At 39.1% G+C, this 21,099-nt stretch overlaps 1 protein-coding gene across 2 annotated transcripts in view; it reads right to left on the bottom strand.

Annotated features, from left to right (window-relative positions):
- CAMKMT (calmodulin-lysine N-methyltransferase) overlaps window positions 1-21,099 on the bottom strand; it is a 418,274-nt gene that overhangs the window by 61,466 nt on the left and 335,709 nt on the right. For both annotated transcript variants that reach the window (XM_038006250.2, XM_038006251.2), the window contains exons 4-6: window positions 3,731-3,791; window positions 1,712-1,766; window positions 585-648 (exon numbers count right to left, since the gene is read on the bottom strand). In XM_038006250.2, coding sequence (XP_037862178.2) covers window positions 585-648; window positions 1,712-1,766; window positions 3,731-3,791 — 180 coding nt within the window. The remainder of the gene's footprint in view (window positions 1-584; window positions 649-1,711; window positions 1,767-3,730; window positions 3,792-21,099) is intronic.

Below are 21,099 nucleotides of genomic sequence, written 5' to 3'. Positions count from 1 at the left end.
TAATGGAGTTTGAACTGTAATAGCATAGCAGAAAAATAGAGATAGCATGTATAATCCTAAATAAAATCCTAAATAAAAGGAAATAATGAAGAACTGACAGCTGTTTCCAGTGGGGGATATAGGTAACCCCTCAGCAATTAGAGCAGGCACAATATTACACAGTACATACAATATCAAGTGCATAAAGGTAATAACAAACATGAAGCTGGAAGTTAATATTTGCCAGCAATATCCAAATACAATAAATACCAAATAATTTATTTTACACTGGCAAATTCCAATGGAAATAAAAGAACAAGAATGCTTGGAAATTATGAAACAAATTTTCTTCTTGCGTCAGGAGGTCCACAAAACATAGGCCCCTTTAATGAGAGATGTCTATAAAAATCCATGGAAAGAAAAAAACCCACGGAGTCGTATGCAAGGAATTCATATATTTCTACTTTTTCTTAATTACTTATCATGTATGTGGGGGAGGAAGCTCTCTTTTAATACCCCATGCTGTCTTTCTTTATATCAATTGTTACTCAGCCGGGAAAAAGGAATGAGCACAACAAACCCGTTTTCTATCTGAATAAGGATACTTCTGATGGCCTTTTCATTCCCATCAGTTAACAGAACTTCTTTGACATCTGCAGAAATAGCAACCTGAAAAAAAAAAAGGGAGCACAGCAAACAATGAGCAAATATGCTTGTCTGTGTGGAAGTGAAGACAGGAGTGACAAGCCTTCAGTATCATGCTTCCTCACCTATTTCTCTGTAACAATCTTCAATCTTTTTTCATTTTATGTCTGCATTATTTTAATCATTCAATCAAATCAGTCAATACTTTTATCATTCCATTTGCGGGAGCCTCTATCTTGCTATCATTCTGTTCGGTAATTGCATTGTGACAGCGGATGATGGTATTCTGAGAGGCTTTCATTTGTGGGCTTCTGTTTATCTAGTAGAGCCATCATACAAGGCTGTCACTCTGCCTTTCAGCTTGCTTCTGTCTGACTGCCTGATGCCCTTCATATAACTTTGCATTGCAGGCAGATGGCTTTGTGAGGGTAATTTTTTTGTGAGCTTTGACATGCTCGCACATTGGGCTGTAACCTCGACACATTGTATAAGAGCGACAGGTTTGTCAAATGCCAATCAGTGTAACAATATGCTTTTATTTGTAGAGACATAAAAACTTGTCTAATGCACTGTGCTGCTACATAATATCTCCTGAATACATGACTCAGAACCCAGAGAATGGGGAACGACGTTCCTGAATGGCCAATCTAATTCAAAAGAATCTAATTACTGAGCGCTCTGGATCATGTTTGTTGGTGTAATAATGCAGGCAAAACATTAGCAGCTATATCATGGTGCTCCAACTGTGATTCGCCGGGCTATTCCTGTATCTTAGCAAATGGGACTATAATCTGAAAAAAAAAAAAAAAAAAAAATGCTTTCGCTATGGCAAAGAAAGACTGTGCGAGGCCTGGAATGTCACAACAAGCAATATTGACTACACTGAGGTAAAATGTTTCTGCTCATCGAGGCAACCATAAAATCAATATGATCCGAAAGTAAGTCAATCTAGAAGGTCTCTCAAGACCCGGCAGCTTGACCGCAGCTGATGCTGTTGACGGTTCTCTGACCCAGCAGTTGGAGGCCCTGGAACATTTTTCCTTTTGTTCCTCCCTCTGAATGGGATTGGAATGGAGAAAAGACCTACCATGAGTCCAGCCAAGCATGTCATGCCACCCCCTAGCTCACACACAGCAAGGGCCCTGAAAGAGAGAAAAGAAATGGTAGAACCCATACAAATTAGATGAAAATGGTCAGAGAGAGATATATGTTACAAGAACAAATTGCCATCTGCAGTAAGAACGGCGCTACCAGGAAGTTGTAGAGACATGACTAGGCTACCTCATGTCGTTTTGCGTTTTAAAAATAATTATGAAATAGAAAAGTCACAAAGCAGGCAAATCAGTGGGGGTTCCCTCATTAGTGTTCACTGCAACATTACCACCGCTGAGCTGAAAAATCTGAGAAGGTTCCCTTTTTTCCCCTTGTCAATGGCGCTGTCTTTTAGAACTAAACTAGCTAGAGTAGCGAAAGATAATTGTTAGGAAAGGATAACACTGTTAATCCACATTCATTCCTTCAAAAACAGTTAGACAAGTAAATGAAGAATATATATGAGTGTGTATATACCTATATTATAGACACATACACACAACATACACAAAATAAATAGATGCACTCCTGAATTTAAAAAAAAATTCTAAAACAAACTGAAACATTTTGGAAAGCTGAACAGTCTCCATAAAGAACAATTACACAAAGAGTATTTAGCAATTAACACTTAAATTACAATTGACCCCAACACAACACAGTGAATAAACAATGCAGGGACATAATATGGTTAAGCCAGCAAACCCAGGCTAAAGTAATGACTGGGCTCTGACTTCACAGCTCAAAAGTAGAGCGGCTCAGAGTTAAAGCTGACAGTCTAGGGGGGCACTCTGCACTTACCTTCCCCTTTGTGCCTAAATATCAGCCCTCAGTGTGTGACATTCTCGCCCTGGCCCACTGCTCGCTGATTGGAGCTCCAGTCAAGCTTAAGCACAGCGAGATGAGCAAACGCCAGACTTCCAGGGCAGCTCTGCAGCCCACATTCAAAATTGCCCTGTTCTTATTTATATGCTTAGATTCTTAGGACTGTTTCCTCTTCCCAGTTTGGGAAGTTTATTACCTCAAGAGGAGAAAAACAGCAAAATTAAAAGGGAGGGAGAGGTGGGAAGAGGGGGAAAGGGAAGAGAAGGAGCCAAGCAAGGACATTAATATTTCAAAACACACTTAATGAGTGTTTGGTTGTTCAAAGCAATTATAGACTGGTTGGTAAATATGGACCCACAGAGCTTAAAAAAATACATATTACTGACCCAATCTTGTAAGTACATACTCTTAAAACACACGCTATGATCACTAGTGACTTATCTGGAATAATAATGGGCTATTCAGGAAGTATATATTGAATGACTTCTATAAAATGATAATTAAAATGAAAAACCTATATTTTCTGGGTCTACCAAACATCTTCAGAATTTTCAAATGATTTTTTTTTTCTTCCTGAATTCCATCCATGGGTTTGATCTGTAATGCACACTAACAGTTGAAAACACTTATTTCTGTAGCATGAATCCATAATGCTAATTTATAGTTCACAAATACATATTGTTAGATATATAAAAATACTTTTAAAACCAGGGGTGGGATGGCATCTTTAAATAATAGCTGTGAGGTATTTATTTATCAGATATTCTGTAGTGACTTCCCTGGCAGAAGTTTAAAGAATGTCTTTGGTTGGTTTTTTTTTTGTTTTTGTTTTTTTTTTTTTTGACCTTCACAATCAGTAAGGATTGATTGGAGCTTCACTTTTGTTTCCCCCAAATCAAAGTGAAATAAAATGCCTTGAGTGGAAATCAAAAGCCTTTGACATACAGCAAAAATCTTGCTGTGCAATATTAGTACCCAAGGCGATTCAGATTTCATTTGAGAAGCAACATGTGTTCACTGTGAACTTTTCCCCCTTTCTTTCTGTTTTCCTTTTCCTCCTTTCTGTTTTCCTTTTTTCTTTTTCTTATTTTTTTCTAACAATTTAATTTGAAGAATGTAATCACGGCAATTTTTAATATGTTGATTCAATATCTGTGATGGGCTAAAAAATATCTTAAGTGCAGCTCTGTACCTGAATATATTACTGTGCTTGAGGCAGTAGTAAGCCAACACCTCTTCAGATGGCCAGATACCTAGAAAACACAAGAGGATAAACCTTTTGATTATAGAAGTTATTCTTTTAAGAAATGGCTTTTAAAAATAATGTTCAGTACAAGCTATTTCAACTCGAATCAAACAACATAGTTATTACAATAATGTCATGAGTGTCTTTTATTGTTGTTATTTTTATAGTGGTGAGATTTATAACTCTTTCCCCCAGGATAATAGAAAAATATCCTAAATAAATTATACTAAATTTTGATCACAAGACAGCCAAAACAGTAACAACCAAAATCACAAATATCAAAAGTTAAATTTTGATGGTACTTCAAATAGATCTTCATCTTGTGCACATAAAATTAATTAGTATCAGTTGAAAACTTACTTATATATGCAGCCCATATTAGGCAAAAATAAATGGGACAATCACACACAGGAGCAAATAAAACCACTGAAGTCACTATATTTCTTTGTTTGATTCCATGCTAATATTTTTAAACATGCACAATTCTGTCTTTTTTTTTTTTGAGACAGAGTCTTGCTCTATCATCAGGCTGGAGTGTAATGGCAAGATCTCGGCTCACTGTAACCTCCGCCTCCCGGATTCAAGCAATTCTCCTTCCTCAGCCTCCTGAGTAGCTGAGATTATGGGTGCACGCCACTAGGCCCTGCTAATTTTTGTATTTTCAGTAGAGACTGGGTTTCACCATGTTGGTCAGGCTGGTCTCGAACTCCTGACCTCATGATCTGTCTACCTTGACCTCCCAAAGTGCTGGGATTACAGGTGTGAGCTACCACACCTGGCCACAATTATGTCTTTCTTCAGTTAAATAAAATCAAACTGGAGTATAAGATTAAGAAATTTTAATTTCACCAACTTTGGTACATCTTTAAATTTAACAATAATTCTACCTGCTAAATTGCATGGATGGACATTTTCTAAAATTAGCATCCATAAATCACTGATTTCAAATACTTAGTCTTCATGAATAGATATGAATTGCTTAAAGAGAAGACAAACGTGCTTAGAAATTATAGTTTCTAGTTGTTATCACAGGATGGTAGGATTATAAGTGTTTTTAATTTTTTTCTTTATGCCTTTTTGTATCTTCCAAAATTTTACAATGAGCATATATTACCCTTATACTTAGAATAAATTGTAACCTTATAAAAATTATGTTTTCCCCCAATTAATCAGACCCAAAGATCAGGCAGAGCACCAGACATCTTGCACTTCCTGAGGCTGAGAGCACCATGCAGTCCTGGGCACAGGTAGCAAATGTTCTCTGACTCAGCACCAAGCACTCTGCTGATGGATCTTAATGCAAGATTGAAACATCTACAAAAGGCTTAATTCTTTCCCCCCTAGATGATCCTCCAACTTTGAGGAGTAAGAAATCCAAACATTTCAGAGAAGAGGATGTCAAAGAAATGTTAAGTAAACTCCTAAGAAATTCAGGGGGTAAATATATAAACAGCAAAGAGGTGTCTCCATAGAGCATTTGTTGCGGGAAAGCCCAGTCAAGTGTACACACTACCTCAGCCTCTCTGGCATTTCTGGTAGGAATGACAGCTTGGGGGAGAAACAAGGAAAACCCCCAAGAAGTGTCTGGAGTCATATTTAGGGGGAAAGTCAGAGAGGCAGTGGAGTGTGGCAGTTTAGATCACAGATATTTTGGAACCAGACTTATTGGGCTCCAGTGCCAGCTCTGCCATTCCCTTGTGGAGTGACCTTGGACAGGTTACTTAACCTCTCTATCCCTCACGCTCCTCATTTGTAAAATATCACCGCAGTATTGTCAACCTCACAGGATTGGCCTGAGAATTAGATGAGTAAAATACATGCCTATGTTTAGAATGGTTCCTAACACATAATAACTCAAAGAAAAAGAAAACTGTTGTTAATGTTATTCTCCAGCAAAGAGGGATGGAAGAGTGGAAGAGAGAATATGTGAATCCAAAATGGTTATCCCAATAACCAGAAAGATGGAAAACCATTTTGACCTGTTCCTGTTATTGGAACCCCAAATCCTAATACCTGTCATATCTCCACATAAAAATAACTCTATAAAGACCAAAGTATAAATAAAAGTCTCTGAAGGAAGAGCATAAGACAATGCTCTACACCAAGTGAATATAATCACTACTATAGTGAATTTCTTTATGCGTTTAGCTTGAGTTTTAAAAAGAAATGATAGGGAAAGAGTATCTAACTAAAATTTAAGCCTTGATTAAGTACAAAAATGTAACTTCTAAAATGCAGTCTTTTGTAATAGTTTTATAATTGTCTCAAAAAATTATAGAGGCTGATTTTCAACAAAATTAAATACAAAGAACAAAGTAAAAAAAAAATCATGTAAAATTTGACCACTACGATATAATCACTGTTAACATTTTGGACATCATCTCAAAAGATCTTTCTAGGCAAACAGGTATTTTACACCAGTGGGATCTTTTCATGAAGATATTCGATAACCTGATTTTCCCTCATTCAATATGTGGTAGATAGCTTTACATGAAAATAAAAATATACTTTACCTGCATCATTATTTATAATGATTGCTTAGATATTCTATGTGTGCATCAGAATTCATTTAACCAGTTTTCTCTTGATAGATATTTAAGTTAGTTTCAAAGTTGTTGATATAATGAGATTATTGTGTTGGTGCAAAAGTAATTGGGGTTTTTGCCATTAACATCAACAGTAGAACAATATGACAATACATGTTTTCCCAACATATGGTTTTCTCCTTAGGTCAAATACTAGGAAATGGGATATCTGGTCAGAGGTTACATATATTTCACATTTTAATATATCAAACTGACCTCCATAAAATGTGTACCAAGTTACACTCCTAATCAGAGTGTTTGTTTCCTCAAAGTCTTGCCCAGATAGGGTTTTTTTCAACATACTAATTTTTGCTAATCTAAGTTTTTAAAAGTTATCTCAGTGAAAATCAACACCTAAATGAGATACCACTTCACACCCACTAGGATGGCTACAATCTAATAGTCAGATTATAACGAATGTTGGGTTGGTGAGGATGTGGAGAAATTGGAACCCTCATGTGCTGCTTGTGGGAATGTAAAATTATGTAGCCACTTTGGAAAATAGTCTAGCAGTTCCTTAAAAGGTTAAATGTAGATTATAATATGACCCAACAATTCCACTGCTATGCAAGAGAAATCAAAATGTGTCCAACAAAAACTTGTACACAAATGCTCATAGCTGCATTGTTCTTAATAGCCCAAAAGTGGAAACAACCCAAATGTCCATCAACTGATGAATGGATAAATCAAATGTGGTACGTCCATACAATGGATTATTATTTGACAATAAAAGAAGAACTGATACATGCTACAACATAGATGGAACTTGAAAACATCATACAGGCAATACCCCATTTTATTGCAGCTTTCTTTATTCTGCTTTGTAGATGCCGCATATCTACAGCTTTACAAATTGAAGGTTTGTGGCAACCCTGCACTAAGCAAGTCCACTGGTGCCATTTTGCCAACAGCATGTGCTCAATTAGTGTCTCTGTGACAGATTTCAGTCATTCTCACAATATCTCAAAATTTTTCATTATTATTATATCTGTTATGGTGATCTGTGCTCAATGACCTTTGATGTTACTATGGTAATTGCTTTGGGGCGGCATGAATTGCATCCATATAAGACAGCTAGCAAACTTAATCAATAAATCTTGTGTGTATTCTGACTGCTCCACCAGTTGGCATTCCCTCATCTCTCTCCCTCTTCCCAGGCCTCCCTATTATTAGGCTAATTAATAAACCTACAATGGTCTCTAAGTGTTCAAGTGAAAGGAATAGTTGCATGTCTCTCACTTTAAATCAAAAGCTAGAAATGATTCCACTTAATGGAGAAGGCATGTTAAAAGCTGAGATAGGCTGAAAGCTAGGCCTCTTGCACTAAACAGACAAGTTGTGAATGTAAAAGAAAAGTTCTTGAAGGAAGTTAAAAGTGTTACTCCAGTGAACACATGAATGATAAGAAGGTGAAACAGCCTTATTGCTGATATGGAGAAAGTTTAAGTGGTCTGGATAGAAGATCAAACCAGCCACAACATTCCCTTAAGCCAAAGCCCAATCCAGAGCAAGGCCCTAATTCTTCAGTTCTATGAAGGCTGAAGGTGAGGAATCTGCAGAAGAAAAGTTTGAAGGTAGTGGAGGTTGGTTCAAGATGTTTAAAGAAGCCATTTCTGTAACATAAAAGTGCAAGGCAAAGCAGTAAGTGCTGATGTAGAAGCTGTAGCAAGTTATCCAGAAGATGTAGCTAAGATCACTGATGAAGGTGACTACACTAAACAACAGATTTTCAATGCAGACAAACATTGGAAGCCTTCCATTGGAAGAAGATGCCATCTAGGACCTTGGTAGCTAGAGAGAATTCACTGTCTGGCTTCAAAGATCCAAAGGACAGGCTGACTCTCTTGTTAGGGGCTAGTGTGGCTGGTGACTAAGTTGATGCCAATGCTCATTCACCATTCTGAAAATCATAGCACCCTTAAGAATTATGCTAAATCTATCCAGGCTCAGTGGCAGGTGCCTATTGGGCTACTCAGGAGAGTAAGGAAGGAGGATTGCTTGAGTGAGCCCAGGAGTTCAAGGCTGTAGTGGGCTATGATTGAATATGTGAATAGCCACTGCACTCCACCCTGGACAACATAGTGAGACCCTGTCTCTTAAAAAAAAAAAAAAAAAGAAGAAGAAGAGAAAAGGAATTATGCTAAATCTACTCTGCTTGTGCTCTATAAATAGAACAATAAAGCCTGGATGATAGTACATCTGTTTATAGCATGGTTTACTGAACATTCTAAGCTCACTGCTAAGACCTACTGCGCAGAAAAAAGCAATTTCCTTCAAAATATTATATACTGCTCACTGACAATGCACCTGGTCACCAAAGGGCTCTGATGGAGATATACAAGGAGATGAATGTTGTTTCCATGCCTGCTAACACAGCATCCATTCTGTAGTCCCTGGATCAAGGAGTAGTTTTCACTTTCAAATCTTATTATTTCAGAAATACATTTCTTAAGGATATAGCTGCCAACTACAGTGATTCTTCTGATGCATCCAAGCAAAGTCCATTGAAAACCTTCTGGAAAAAAAAAAAAAAAAGAAAACCTTCTGGAAAGGACTCACTATTCTAGATGCCATTAAGAACATTTGTGAGTCATGGGAGGAGGTCAAAATATCAGTGTTAACAGGAGTTGGAAGAAGTTGATTTCAGCATTCATGGATGATTTTGAGAGGTGGAAATAGCAAGAGAACTAGAATAAGAAATAGAGCCTGAAGACGTGACTGAATTGCTGCAATCTCATGATCAAACCTGAAAGGATGAAGAGTTCCTTCTTATGCATGGGTAAAGAAGGTAGTTTCTTGAGATGGAATCAATTCCTGGTGAAGATGCTGTGAACACTGTCGAAATTACAACAAAGGATTTAGAATATTACATAAACTGAGTTAATAAAGCAGTGGCAGGGTTTGAGAGGAGTGACTCCAATTTTGAAAGAAGTTCTACTGTGGGTAAAATGCTGTCAAATAGCATCGCATGCTACAGAGAAATCTTCCCTGAAAGGAAGAGTCAACCAATGTGACAAACTGCATTGTTGTCTTATTTTAAGAAATTGCCACAGCCACCCAACCTTCAGCAACCATCACCCTGATCAGTTAGTAGCCATCATCAAGGCGAGACCTCTACCAGCAAAAAGATTACAACTCACAGAAAGCTCAGATGATCATTAGTATTTTTTAGCAATAAAGTATTTTTAGTAAGGTATGTGCATTTTTTTAGACATAATGCTATTGCACACTTATTGCTACAGTATAGTGCAAACATAACTTTTATATGCACCAGGAAAGCAAAGAATTTGTGTGACTTACTTTATTGTGACATTCACTTAATTGCAGTGGTCTGGAACCAAACCCTCAATATCTCCAAGGTATGCCTGTACTGAGTGAAAGAAACCAGTTACAAAGGACCACATGTTGTATGTTTTTATTTATATGAAATATTCAGAATAGGTATATTCATAAAGATGGAGTGTAGCATGGTAACTGCCTAGGTTAATGATGGTTAGGTGTAAATGGAGCATGACTGCCAATGGGTATAAGGTTTCTTTTGGAGGTGACAAAAATGTTCTAAAACTGTGGTGACAGTTGCACAACTCTGTGAATACACTAAATACCATTGGATGAATTGTATGGTATGTGAATTATATCTCAATAAAGCGGCTACTTTTTCTTTTCCTTTTTTTTTTTTTTTTTTTTTTTGAGACGGAGTCTTGCTCTGTCGCCCAGGCTGGAGTGCAGTGGCGCAATCTCGGCTCACTGCAAGCTCTGCCTCCCGGGTTCACACCATTCTCCTGCCTCAGCCTCCCAAGTAGCTGGGACTACAGGTGCCTGCCACCATGCCCGGCTAATTTTTTGTATTTTTAGTAGAGATGGGGTTTCACCGTGTTAGCCAGGATGGTCTCGATCTCCTGACCTCGTGATCTGCCCACCTCGGCCTCCCAAAGTGCTGGGATTACAAGCGTGAGCCACCGCACCCAGCTAAGCTGCTACTTTTTAAAGTTTTCTCATTCTTATTTGTGGGAATAAAATGGCCTTTCAAAAACATTTTCTTTTTAAATTAGTTATACAGACACATGGTTTAAAGAGCCATTGGGATCTATTAGAATGGTTAAGACAAACAGTACCCAGCCCCTTTCCCCAGTATTTCTGCTTCCTCAGAAACTATTACTTTCAACTTTTTTAGCTAACTCTTCTGGTAATTGTGTCTATATTTCCACATAATATGTTTGTATTGTAGCTTCTTGATTTTTCAGTTTCAGGCAATATCTGTTGAACCCCCGCTGTGCAAAATTAGCATTTTTTTTGCTTTTATCTCTATTCCTCTTCCCACATCACACATGTGTGCCCCTTATCTACCCCACATCATCTGCTTAATATTATATTTTAATATTACCATAATAGTTATAATGTTAACATTTTGGTAAGATCACTCCCCAGTTGATTTTATTATGACTATGAAATATGAGCTATGTAGTAAACTATGATTGTTTTTTCTTTCATGCACAAATTTTTGTTTTCTCTGGAGTTTATAAAGGTCTTTCCCTCTCTCATTTGCTAAGATTTGTATGCAACCTCAGACAAAACCTCAAATGTGTTCACTTCTCCTCTCGATGCATTCATTCACAATGGGTGTTCTATCAACTTTATGAGGAAGTATCTCCTGGTATCTTCTGACCTGCCTTAGTCTGGACTGAATGCCCTCTATGCTTGGTACACAGCTGACAGCCTAATCTGCACTACCATCCCAAGCTCCTTTTGCCTTTCTCCTGGGTTCCATCTCTTGTTTCCTCTACCCATTGTCTTCCTCTTTCTTGGTTCATTCCCTCATTTTAGTGTAACACATCCTCCAGTAGTTTCTTGAAAAAGGGGGTATGAGAGGTGAATGTTTAAGAACTTGCATGATTCAGTGGGTAATTTCAATCCAGAAACTCCATGTTCTTCAGTCCTTGGGAAGTTTCTTACAAAGTATCATCGATTATTTTCTTATCTCCATATTTTCCTGTTCTGTTCTTCTAGAACTGTTATTATTTGGATGTTGAATCTCCCGAACTCATCCTTTTATTTTAAAAAATCTTTTCTTTCTTGCTTTGCATCTCTTATTGTTTTCTACTTTCTTGGAAATGTCCTCAACTTTATCTTCCAACCTTTTTATTGTTCTTCTAATTTATGCTACTGTTATTGATGGTCATTCTTTGAATATTTCTTTTATATAGCATCCTATTCCTGTATCAGAAATGCAATGTCTTAATTATTTGAAAATATTAATTATAGTTTCTTTTAAGTTTTCTCATCTTTATAAAGTGTATTTTCTTCAAGTTGTTTTTTTTCTGTTTCTTGTTTTTGGTATCTGTTACATTAAAAGCTTTCCTCAGGTATCTGGTAATTCTGGAAGTAAAGAAGGCTGAGTGTAGGTGAGTGGGGTGAGGGTGTGGGGCTCAGCATTCGGTCTGCGTATGTTCACTTAGTCACTCCACCTGCCTTTTCATATTCTCTGCTTTCAACTGTGCCTGGTGTCTCCCAACCCCCAAATCCCCAGTTTAACCCTCTCCAAAGAATAAACCTCCAGTTTTCTGTCAGAGTAGAGGGGGAATAATTGCCCAGTGGCCTGAAATGGGGATATAACTGCTTCTTAAACAACTCTCAATCAATTCTCCTTAGTTTCATCCCCTTCAACTCCTTCTTTTAGAAGTACAGTTGCCCCTCAGTATTTATGGGGGATTAGTTCCAGGACTCCCCCACTCCAGACCAAAATCTGCAGATATTCAAGTCCCTTATATAACATGATGTAGTATTTGCATGTACATCCAATGTAAGTGCTATGTAAATATTTGCTATAACTTTTTTTATAAATTTTGGCCGGGCGCAGTGGCTCATGCCTGTAATCCCAGCACTTTGGGAGGCTGAGGCAGGCAGATCACTTAAGGTCAGAAGTTCAAGACCACCCTGGCCAACACAGTGAAACCCCATTTCTACTAAAAACACAAAAATTAGACAGGTGCGGTGGCGCACGCCTGTAATTCCAGTTACTCGGGAGGCTGAGACAGGAAAATCGCTTGAACCTGGGAGGTGGAGCTTGCAGTGAGCTGAGATCATGCCATTCCACTCCACCCTGGGTGACAGAGCGAGACCCTGTCTCAAAAAATAAAATAAAATAAAAACTTTTGTGTTACTTTTAGTATTCATTTTTTTTCAGAATATTTTGGATCTGAGGTTGGCTGAATCCTCAGATGTGGAACCCATGCATATGGAGAACTGGCTACATCTGATTCCACCAATTTTTGAGCCTTTCAAGGCTTCGGAAGTTTAAACTGGGTTGATTCGCAGCTTTTCCAACTGCTGGCTTTCTCATATCTGCTAAGTCGATCACTTCTCATGCATTTGCCTTCCAGCTTCTGAAATTTATTGTTATTTCATGCTGCCCCTTCAAACGGCCATTCTGTCATTCATGTGGGTTTATACCTTAAAAACATCCCTATATAGAGGTTTAGTGAGGGTTCTTAAAGGAATGCATTGATCAGTCTCCAAGTTTACCTGAAACCCAGAAATGTATGGTCTTTTGAATATAGCTTTGTAGGACAGTTCTGGAATCCAAGACATATTCTTATCTCTTCCAGAGTACATTTTAGCATCAATGCTTTAAGCTCAGAGTGGTGGGATTTCATTACTCATTCTGGAAGAACAGTGAGTAGGGGGACTTCCTAGACTAGAGAGAAATTCACTGGAAAGGTGGTGAGAATAATTTTTGGAAGAAGGACGTACAAGACGAGAACACTAATGGTGAGATCCCATGGTTCTTATGTTCCCTTAATAATATTATAGTACTATGGTTATTAACTGGGTGATGAAATAATCTGTACACCAGACCCCTGTGACATGCAGTTTTTCTATATAACAAACCTTCAATGGACCCCTGAACTTAAAAGTTTAAAAAATGGATTATAATGCTTTATCCGAAAATTAGAGCACTTCTGCTACATTGCTGACATCACTCAATGAAGTGTTGCAGAATGCCCAAAGTGGCATTTATAGTAGCTAAAGTGTTAATCTAAAAAAAGCATCCCCAAACTTTTAAATTAATAGTTTATTCTAGAAAAGTATTCTCTAAATACATGCTATAAAAGTTGTTAAGAAGCACATCATTTCCTATTCTTTAGTGCTTTCTGTATAAATCAAATGAGTTTATTTCATAGGAGGAAAGGCCTCCTTCATCTTTTGGGCCTCCATAAAAGCACTGGCTAGGTAAGAGTTCTATCTGGAAATGGAAGACTACTACACTATACTTGCATATCTATGGTCGTTTTGTTTCATCACATTTTCTTTTGAACAAAGGCTTGCTTCCCTGCAGATGTTTCTGTCAGAACTGGGCCTGTTGAACTCGTCAGACTCCAGAAAGCCTATAACCAGTCAACACGAAAACAGGAAAAGTTAGCTGTCTGTGTAGCAAGAGTAATGTGGAAAACTGGCAATGTGATCTACTTAATGTATGCAACCACTTTGTTGTTTTTATTGTTAGTGAAGTAGCAAGTTTAGAATTATTTTATTTTATTTTGGGAGGTAGGATCTCACTCTGTCACCCAGGCTGGAGTAGGGTGGCACCGTCATGGCTCACTGCAGCCTCGACTTCCTAGGCTCAGGTGATTCTCTCCTGAGTAGCTGGGACTACAGGTGTGCACCACCACACCCAGCAATTTTTCTATATTTGGTAGAGATAGGGTTTCATGATGTTACTCAGGCTGGTCTCGAACTCCTGGGCTCAAGTGATCCTCCTGCCTCAGCCTCACAAAGTGCTGGGATTACGGCATGAGCCACCGCACCTGGCCTAGAATTATTTTAAATGTCAAGTTTCATAGTTAATCTGGAAACAAAACACAACTATGATTAATCTGAAGACCGAGCAAATCCTAAAATTCAGTAACCTGAGGATCCAGCTAAGCATGGGGCCTTCTAGATCAGTTCCATTTGTGAGCTTTTCACTTCTCCTAGCTTGTCCTGGAGGGCAGTCCTAAGGCTTTGATCAACAGCATCCTACAAGCAGCACCGCTGGCTCCCTCCTCCCCACGAACTGCTCTCACAGCAGACATACGGCTTTTCTGTGATCAGCTGATGTCCATCGAAGCAGCACCTTTCTCTAGCTCCCTCAAAGTAAGTGATCAAGCCTATCACACAGAAGTCAGGGGAAAAAAAAAAAGGCCTCTCTCAAATCTGAGACTCAAGTGGAGAGGCCAACACACACTTAGCTAAGCCATCAAACCTCCTGGAAGAAGAAATGCACTGGTAGATATTACTAAAAAGAAAAGCTGCTCATGTTGGAATGAGTATGGAAGCTTCCTGGGCTTGTTTCAGTGTTTGTACCCTGTCTCTTCTTTCAATCCAACTCATATTTCTGTCTTGTCACTGATGTATCAACCCAGTGCAGAAATACACAAGAGGACTACAGAACGCTCCACAAATATTTATTTGGCATCTACAGTGTTTCTGACCTTTGGATTAACAGGGATGGAGATAGCGTGGTCACTGGGGCTTCAGTCTAGTTTGAGACCCAGAGAGGGGAAGAGCCCAATAGAGAAGGAAGAGGAGGACAGAGTGGAAGAAGTGGTCCATAGAAGAGGAGCTCCATGAAACAAAGTTTTATGAAGAGGGATTAATTTTGTAGGAATGGAAATAAGGTCAGTGGAGCTCTAGAATAGATGAGAAAGGAAGAGAGTAATACAAGATAAGACTGGAGGAGGGGTGGTTAGGGGCCAGACCCCCTAGGCCCAGATGACATGTTAAGAATTTTACATCACACCTTAGAATAAATGATATGTTTTAAGCAGCATAGTGGTATGACCAGATTTATAATACAGTTTAGAAGATAATTCTGGCTGCTCTAAAAAATTAGAGGAAGCAGGGAGAAGCTAGGCAGGAGGCTACTACTAATACCCAGATGAGAGCTGGTGGTGGCTTGGGTGATGGTTAGCAGAGATGAAGAAAAGTGGAAAGATTTGAGATATATTTAGAAGGTACACTGACAAGACTTACTAGTTAATTAGATGAAGGGGGTGGTAAGGGAGAGGGAAGTGTCAAGTATGACTTAGGTTTATGGCATGAATAAGTGGGCGGATGATGTACAGCAGACGCATATAGGATTTTCCTTCAATTTTATATGAAATGAAGAGGCTGAATTCATGGTGCAAAAAAACACTACCTAGGGATCTGGGGTCTGATTCTGGCTCTACCACTAACAAACTGTGAGATGTTAGGAAATAATTTACCCTTTCTGAGCTTCAGTAACCTCATCTGCAAAATGATAGCGTTGGGTTAGATTATGTCTAGGGGGTCTTCAACTATAAAAAGCTACAGTAGAAAACCAGCTCTCGTCCTCCAGGGTTACAGTGCAGCTTGAATACTGGCTCTTATGGTTCTGTGATCTTGGGCAAGGTATTTAAACTTTTTAAGCCTCATTGATTCATGCAACATACAATTATCAAGGCAGCCAGGCCTGTTCTAGAAGCTGGGGATACAGCAGTGATTAAAACAAGGACTTTGCCTAAATAACTTTAGGGAAAATAGACACAAATAAGATAATTTCAGACAGTGATTCGTGCTGTGAAGGAAATAAAACATGTTAATGAAATAGAGAATAATTATGGGACTGGGAGGTGGCTACTTTGGCCAGATTGTTGGGTAATGCCTCAGTTCTCTCATTTGTTAAGTACAAGCAATAAAGGTACCTTCTCATGGTGTGTTTTGGGGATTAAATGAGATAATGCATGTAAGACATTCAGAAGTGTGCCTAACATAGAGTAATTTTTTTTTTACTATTAAAAATAGAAATGATGCTGCAGCTATTACTATTATTATTGTGACAAGTTTCTATTCAGGGAATTTTATCAACCTGAATTACATTTTTGTGGTACTTTGAGGGATATTATTATTCCTCATTGATAACCCACAAAATCAAAACAAAAATGAACTTTGGATAAATGTGCCCTTGTTATGGGAGCTTTGAAAATCGATCCAGGCCGGGCGCGGTGGCTCACGCCTGTAATCCCAGCACTTTGGGAGGCCGAGGCGGGCGGATCACGAGGTCAGGAGATCGAGACCATCCTGGCTAACGCGGTGAAACCCCGTCTCTACTAAAAATACAAAAAATTAGCCGGGTATGGTGGCGGGCGCCTGTATTCCCAGCTGCTCGGGAGGCTGAGGCAGGAGAATAGCGTGAACCCGGGAGGCAGAGCTTGCAGTGAGCCGAGATTGCGCCACCGCACTCCAGTCTGGGCAACAAAGCAAGACTCCGTCTCAAAAAAAAAAAAAGAAAGAAAATCGATCCAAAACAATCATTACATGTGTATGAACAATACATGTTCTATACTTGTCTACCTGCTTTGACCCATGAGCAGACTCACTCTGTACAATATATGATTAAATGTAGGCCTCCCTGTGTTTGTGGAGCCAGGTCACAAAGAACATCTGAGTAGGAGAGAAGGTCTGAATATTCCAGAATGGTGGGCAGATGGAGGCCTGCCCTGTGACACTCTACCATTTATGGAACGTTGATGCTGCCCAGGCACTATGAGGCTGAGAAGGGAATCAAAGCACAGGGAGGTTTGGAAACCTCCCCAGTTATACAGATACTGGGTCACAGAGCTGGAATTTGAGCCCAGGCAATCTGATTCCAGACCTGTTACTCTCAACCTCTGGGCTCTGCTGCCTCTCACTAGATTACAAGAACAAGGGTCCAAATGAGTTGTTTTTCAATGTCGTTTCTTTCCCTGCTCCTGGAGAAGCCAACTGACCTGAGCTGAGAGAAAGGCAGATAAGGAGCATGTGGAAGCAGAAGAAATGAAGGGACATAAAAAATTACTCAAGTATTGCAACAATAAATTCTTCTAGAACTATAGGATGGCCTGTTTATTATGGGTATGATTTGATTTGATTTGATTAAAAATACATTAAAATTTAAAATGTCCATTTAAATTCAGACTATTAATGTGATGATTAGGAGGTAAAGAAAAGATGGACAAGGTCCCAGCCGTGTCCTGACACTGAAGCAGGGAGGGGAAGACAGCCTTCAGGCAACATTCCCCAGGGGCCCTGGCTGTAGGACTGATGGTCAGGTTTCCAGCAGATGCTGGGAAAGCAGCTGAGTGACAGATGAGAAATGGAGACAGGACCAGAAGATATGGAAGCACTGCTGAGAAAAAGGAATGCACGGCAGCCATAGCCATCGCCGCAGTGGCTTAGAGGGTGAAGACATGAACTTGGAAGACACCTCTCACACTTATTATCTCTGTGACCTCAGCAAGTCATTTAACCTCTCCTTCCCCAATTCCTTATCTGAAAGTAATAATACTACCTACTCCATACTATAGACTAAGGATTAATCAGAATAGGAGCTAGTAAGTGCTCAGTTAGTGTTTGCTAGTATTTTTTAAATTATTATTATTATTATTATTATTATTATTGAGATGGAGTCTCACTTTGTTGCCCAGGCTGGAGTGCAGTGGGGCGATCTCGGCTCACTGCAACCTCTGCCTCCTGGGTTCAAGCAATTCTCGTGTCTTAGCCTCCCGAGTACCACACCCAGCTAATTTTTATATTTTTAGTAGAGACGGGTTTTCGCCACGTTAGTCAGGCATCAGGCTGGTCTCAAACTCCTGACCTCAGGTGATTCACTCGCCTCAGTCTCCCAAAGTGCTGAGATTACAGGCGTAAGCCACTGCGCCCGGCTATTATTATTGGCAGTGGCAGCATCACTTGTTGAACTCTTACTACTTGTCAAACACTGGGCTGTGTACTTTACATGGACGATCACATTTAATCCTTAAAACAACCCTATAAGATATGCATTATCCTTATGACCAGCTAAACGGCACAACGAAACACAGCATAAACAGAACAGTGAGCTGAAGCGGCACAGCCAGGGTTTAGGCCCACACACTCTAACTTTAGAGCCCAGTCTCTCATCACTACATTCTCTGCCCCAACCCTGATGGCTGGTCCTAGAATCAAGAGAACTAGTTGCTAGTTCTCATAGCTCTGTCAATAACTAATTTGGGGACTTTGGACAAATCATATTTGGGCTCTCACTTCAAGAATAAAAATGGAAGAGTTGAATTGATTTCTGAGGCCTCTTTCAACTCTAAATCCAATGACTAGAGATCATTATATATGTACACTTCCAAATGAAAACTATAAAATTACAAGTGGGCTCTAGCCTGAGACATTTTAAAGAAATTAGATTGGTTAAAATATTTTATTTTCACTATAATATCAAATTTAAACCTCTACCAGGAAATATTTTAGATGGGTTTCAAAATGGTCCTAGAAGTTAAATCTTCATTACATGTCTATTTCGATGGAATTAGAACTACATTTGTTAATGAAATCTCAGAGCTTCAGAAATTAACTGCTCTACATCTATATACACTAGATGTGAATGCTTATTTAATCAAGCATATGAATAACAGAAAACATCTTCAAGTATGATTTTCCCTCTCCAATACTGAGCATAGCTCTCTGCTATATTTTTTTCCTCAGAAGAATTTCCTTCTCCTCAGTGTAACAAAACTACATAAGGGCAGAAGAGATGTTCCTGAGGTCTCAAAGCACAGGTGGAAGAACATCTCCCGATATGAGCTATCTGGGCCTATGTGAGAACATGCTCCATCTCCATTGGTCAGAGAGGATGTCAGAAAGTGAGAAGAAACATGTCCAGGACAGGTGAACCCAGGAAATCAGACCAGAGAGTTCCTAGCAGGAGGGAAAATATGACATGGATTTCCCCAGAAACACTGCATGTCCTTCCCACAGTGGAAAAACGAAAAAGAGAAGAAGAAGAAGAAGAAGAAGAAAAAGGAAGACTTTCATGGTCAGTTTTATTCCTTTACTTGGGGGAAGTAATGCCTTCCCTCAAGGCCCTGCTGTGCTTGAGTGTCCTCAGGGTGAGATGATCAGGCCATCGTTCTGATGAGATCACCCTTTTCCCTTTTAAAATTGTGCTGTGTTACAGGAGGCTGAGGCAGGAGAATCGCTTGAACCTGGGAGGCGGAGGTTGCAGTGAGCGGAGATCGCGCCACTGCACCCCAGCCTGGGCAACAGAGCGAGACTCTACATAAATAAATAAATAAAATAGCACTGTGTCCTGTCTTGAAAAGTCATGTAAGAGCAGCAATGTGCCAAATGGATCGGAAGAAAGAAAGTATTAGGAATAACCGTTATTGTTCCCTGTCTTAGGTGTTAAGCCACGTCCTGAACACAGACACATATTTGTTACAGGGCATACCAAAATAGCAAAAATGAGCTTCTTCCCTGGCATTACCTGTGATTCATGAATTTGATTTCTAAAGCATTTTCCTGCCTTGGAGTCCAGCTTTATCTCATTTGCAGGTAAACACTATGGTTAAATTCCAAACAAATGGAAAGCCACGTGTTCCATGTGGAATGCATGCTCTACACATTTATGCAAGCTTTCCTGGAGAGTTAATAGTATTTAGGAGGTGCATGTTCCAGGTGCAAGAACAGAACACATTTATTAAACAGTCCTGGTGTCAGGCTTGTTAGGCGGCATAACTTATTTTAGCAATGTTGTTTGGAAGGTGCGCGTCCCAGCATATCACACTGCCTTTATTCCAAGTTCCCTCTCTTAGGTCTTGAGGAAAGAATCATTTCTGTGTGGGGAAGAGGGAAGGAGGAGAACTGCCTCCCCTTCTTACAGCAGGAATTGCCATTAGCAAGTTCCAAAAGATAAAACACTACTCAGCAAATTGACATGGTAAGTAGGGCAACATCTCATTGAGGTTCAGTCTAAACCTACTTTAAACAAACCTCACTTTGCCATGCCATCTGAAAGTAAATGTATGACATTCAGATTGCTTATATATATATGTGTGTGTGTGTGTGTGTGTGTGTGTGTATACACATATATATGTATGAGAGCTGGCTGAGAATCTCAGCTGTGCAAAATGGCCAGGGCTCTGTCCTTCCTGTATCTCCACTCATCATTATTCATTGGTATGAAGGAAACATGACAGTCTGCTCTCCAGAAATTTCTGCTGCTGCACTAACTTGGACAGCTCACTGCAACTAATGTGGAAATGTAGTGCTAAGCACGTCCCGGCTGTAAACACAGCGGTCTTGCTCTGTCGGGGCCATCTACAAATGTCTCCAACCAACTTGTATGATTGTCTTTAACACCTTTTTTTTTTTTTTTTTTTTTTTAAGAAATGAATTTGATTTCATTTTCCTTCCCCAGTTTTCAAATAGTCATTAAAAATTAAACAACACCGGGAAAAGCCTTTTGTGATTATAGCCTTCATTCTCCTGCAACAAACTGGATCTATAAATTTACGTACCATTGTAGATGTAAATTACAAAATTTATATTCAACTATATTAAAACATCTATTCCAAAAATGATTACCAGTTGTGAAAAGCAGACAGGCTTATCACTTGCTGTCAGTTGTTCATGTCTAGTTAAGCAATAATGTGCTAAAACTGCTCTTTTGTTTTGTGTAAGAATTTTGGCAATAGAAGAAATGAACACTCGGTTAATAAAAACTCAGGCTGCTTTTTGCTTTGATGGAGGAAGCAGCTGCCTGTTTTCATTTGCTGCAGAGCAGCAAAACCCATCAATATAATAAGCAGCTTAGATGCATCCATCCACAGCATCTGTAAGGATATAGGGCTATTCGCTCAAAACCAATCCCTGGTTTAATTTTAACAAAGATGTGTCTGACATATTTGAAAATGCATTATA

This window comes from Chlorocebus sabaeus, chromosome 14 (assembly GCF_047675955.1).
Source record: "Chlorocebus sabaeus isolate Y175 chromosome 14, mChlSab1.0.hap1, whole genome shotgun sequence".
NCBI classification, from domain to species: domain Eukaryota; kingdom Metazoa; phylum Chordata; class Mammalia; order Primates; family Cercopithecidae; genus Chlorocebus; species Chlorocebus sabaeus.
This window is presented reverse-complemented; position numbering and strand designations above follow the sequence as displayed.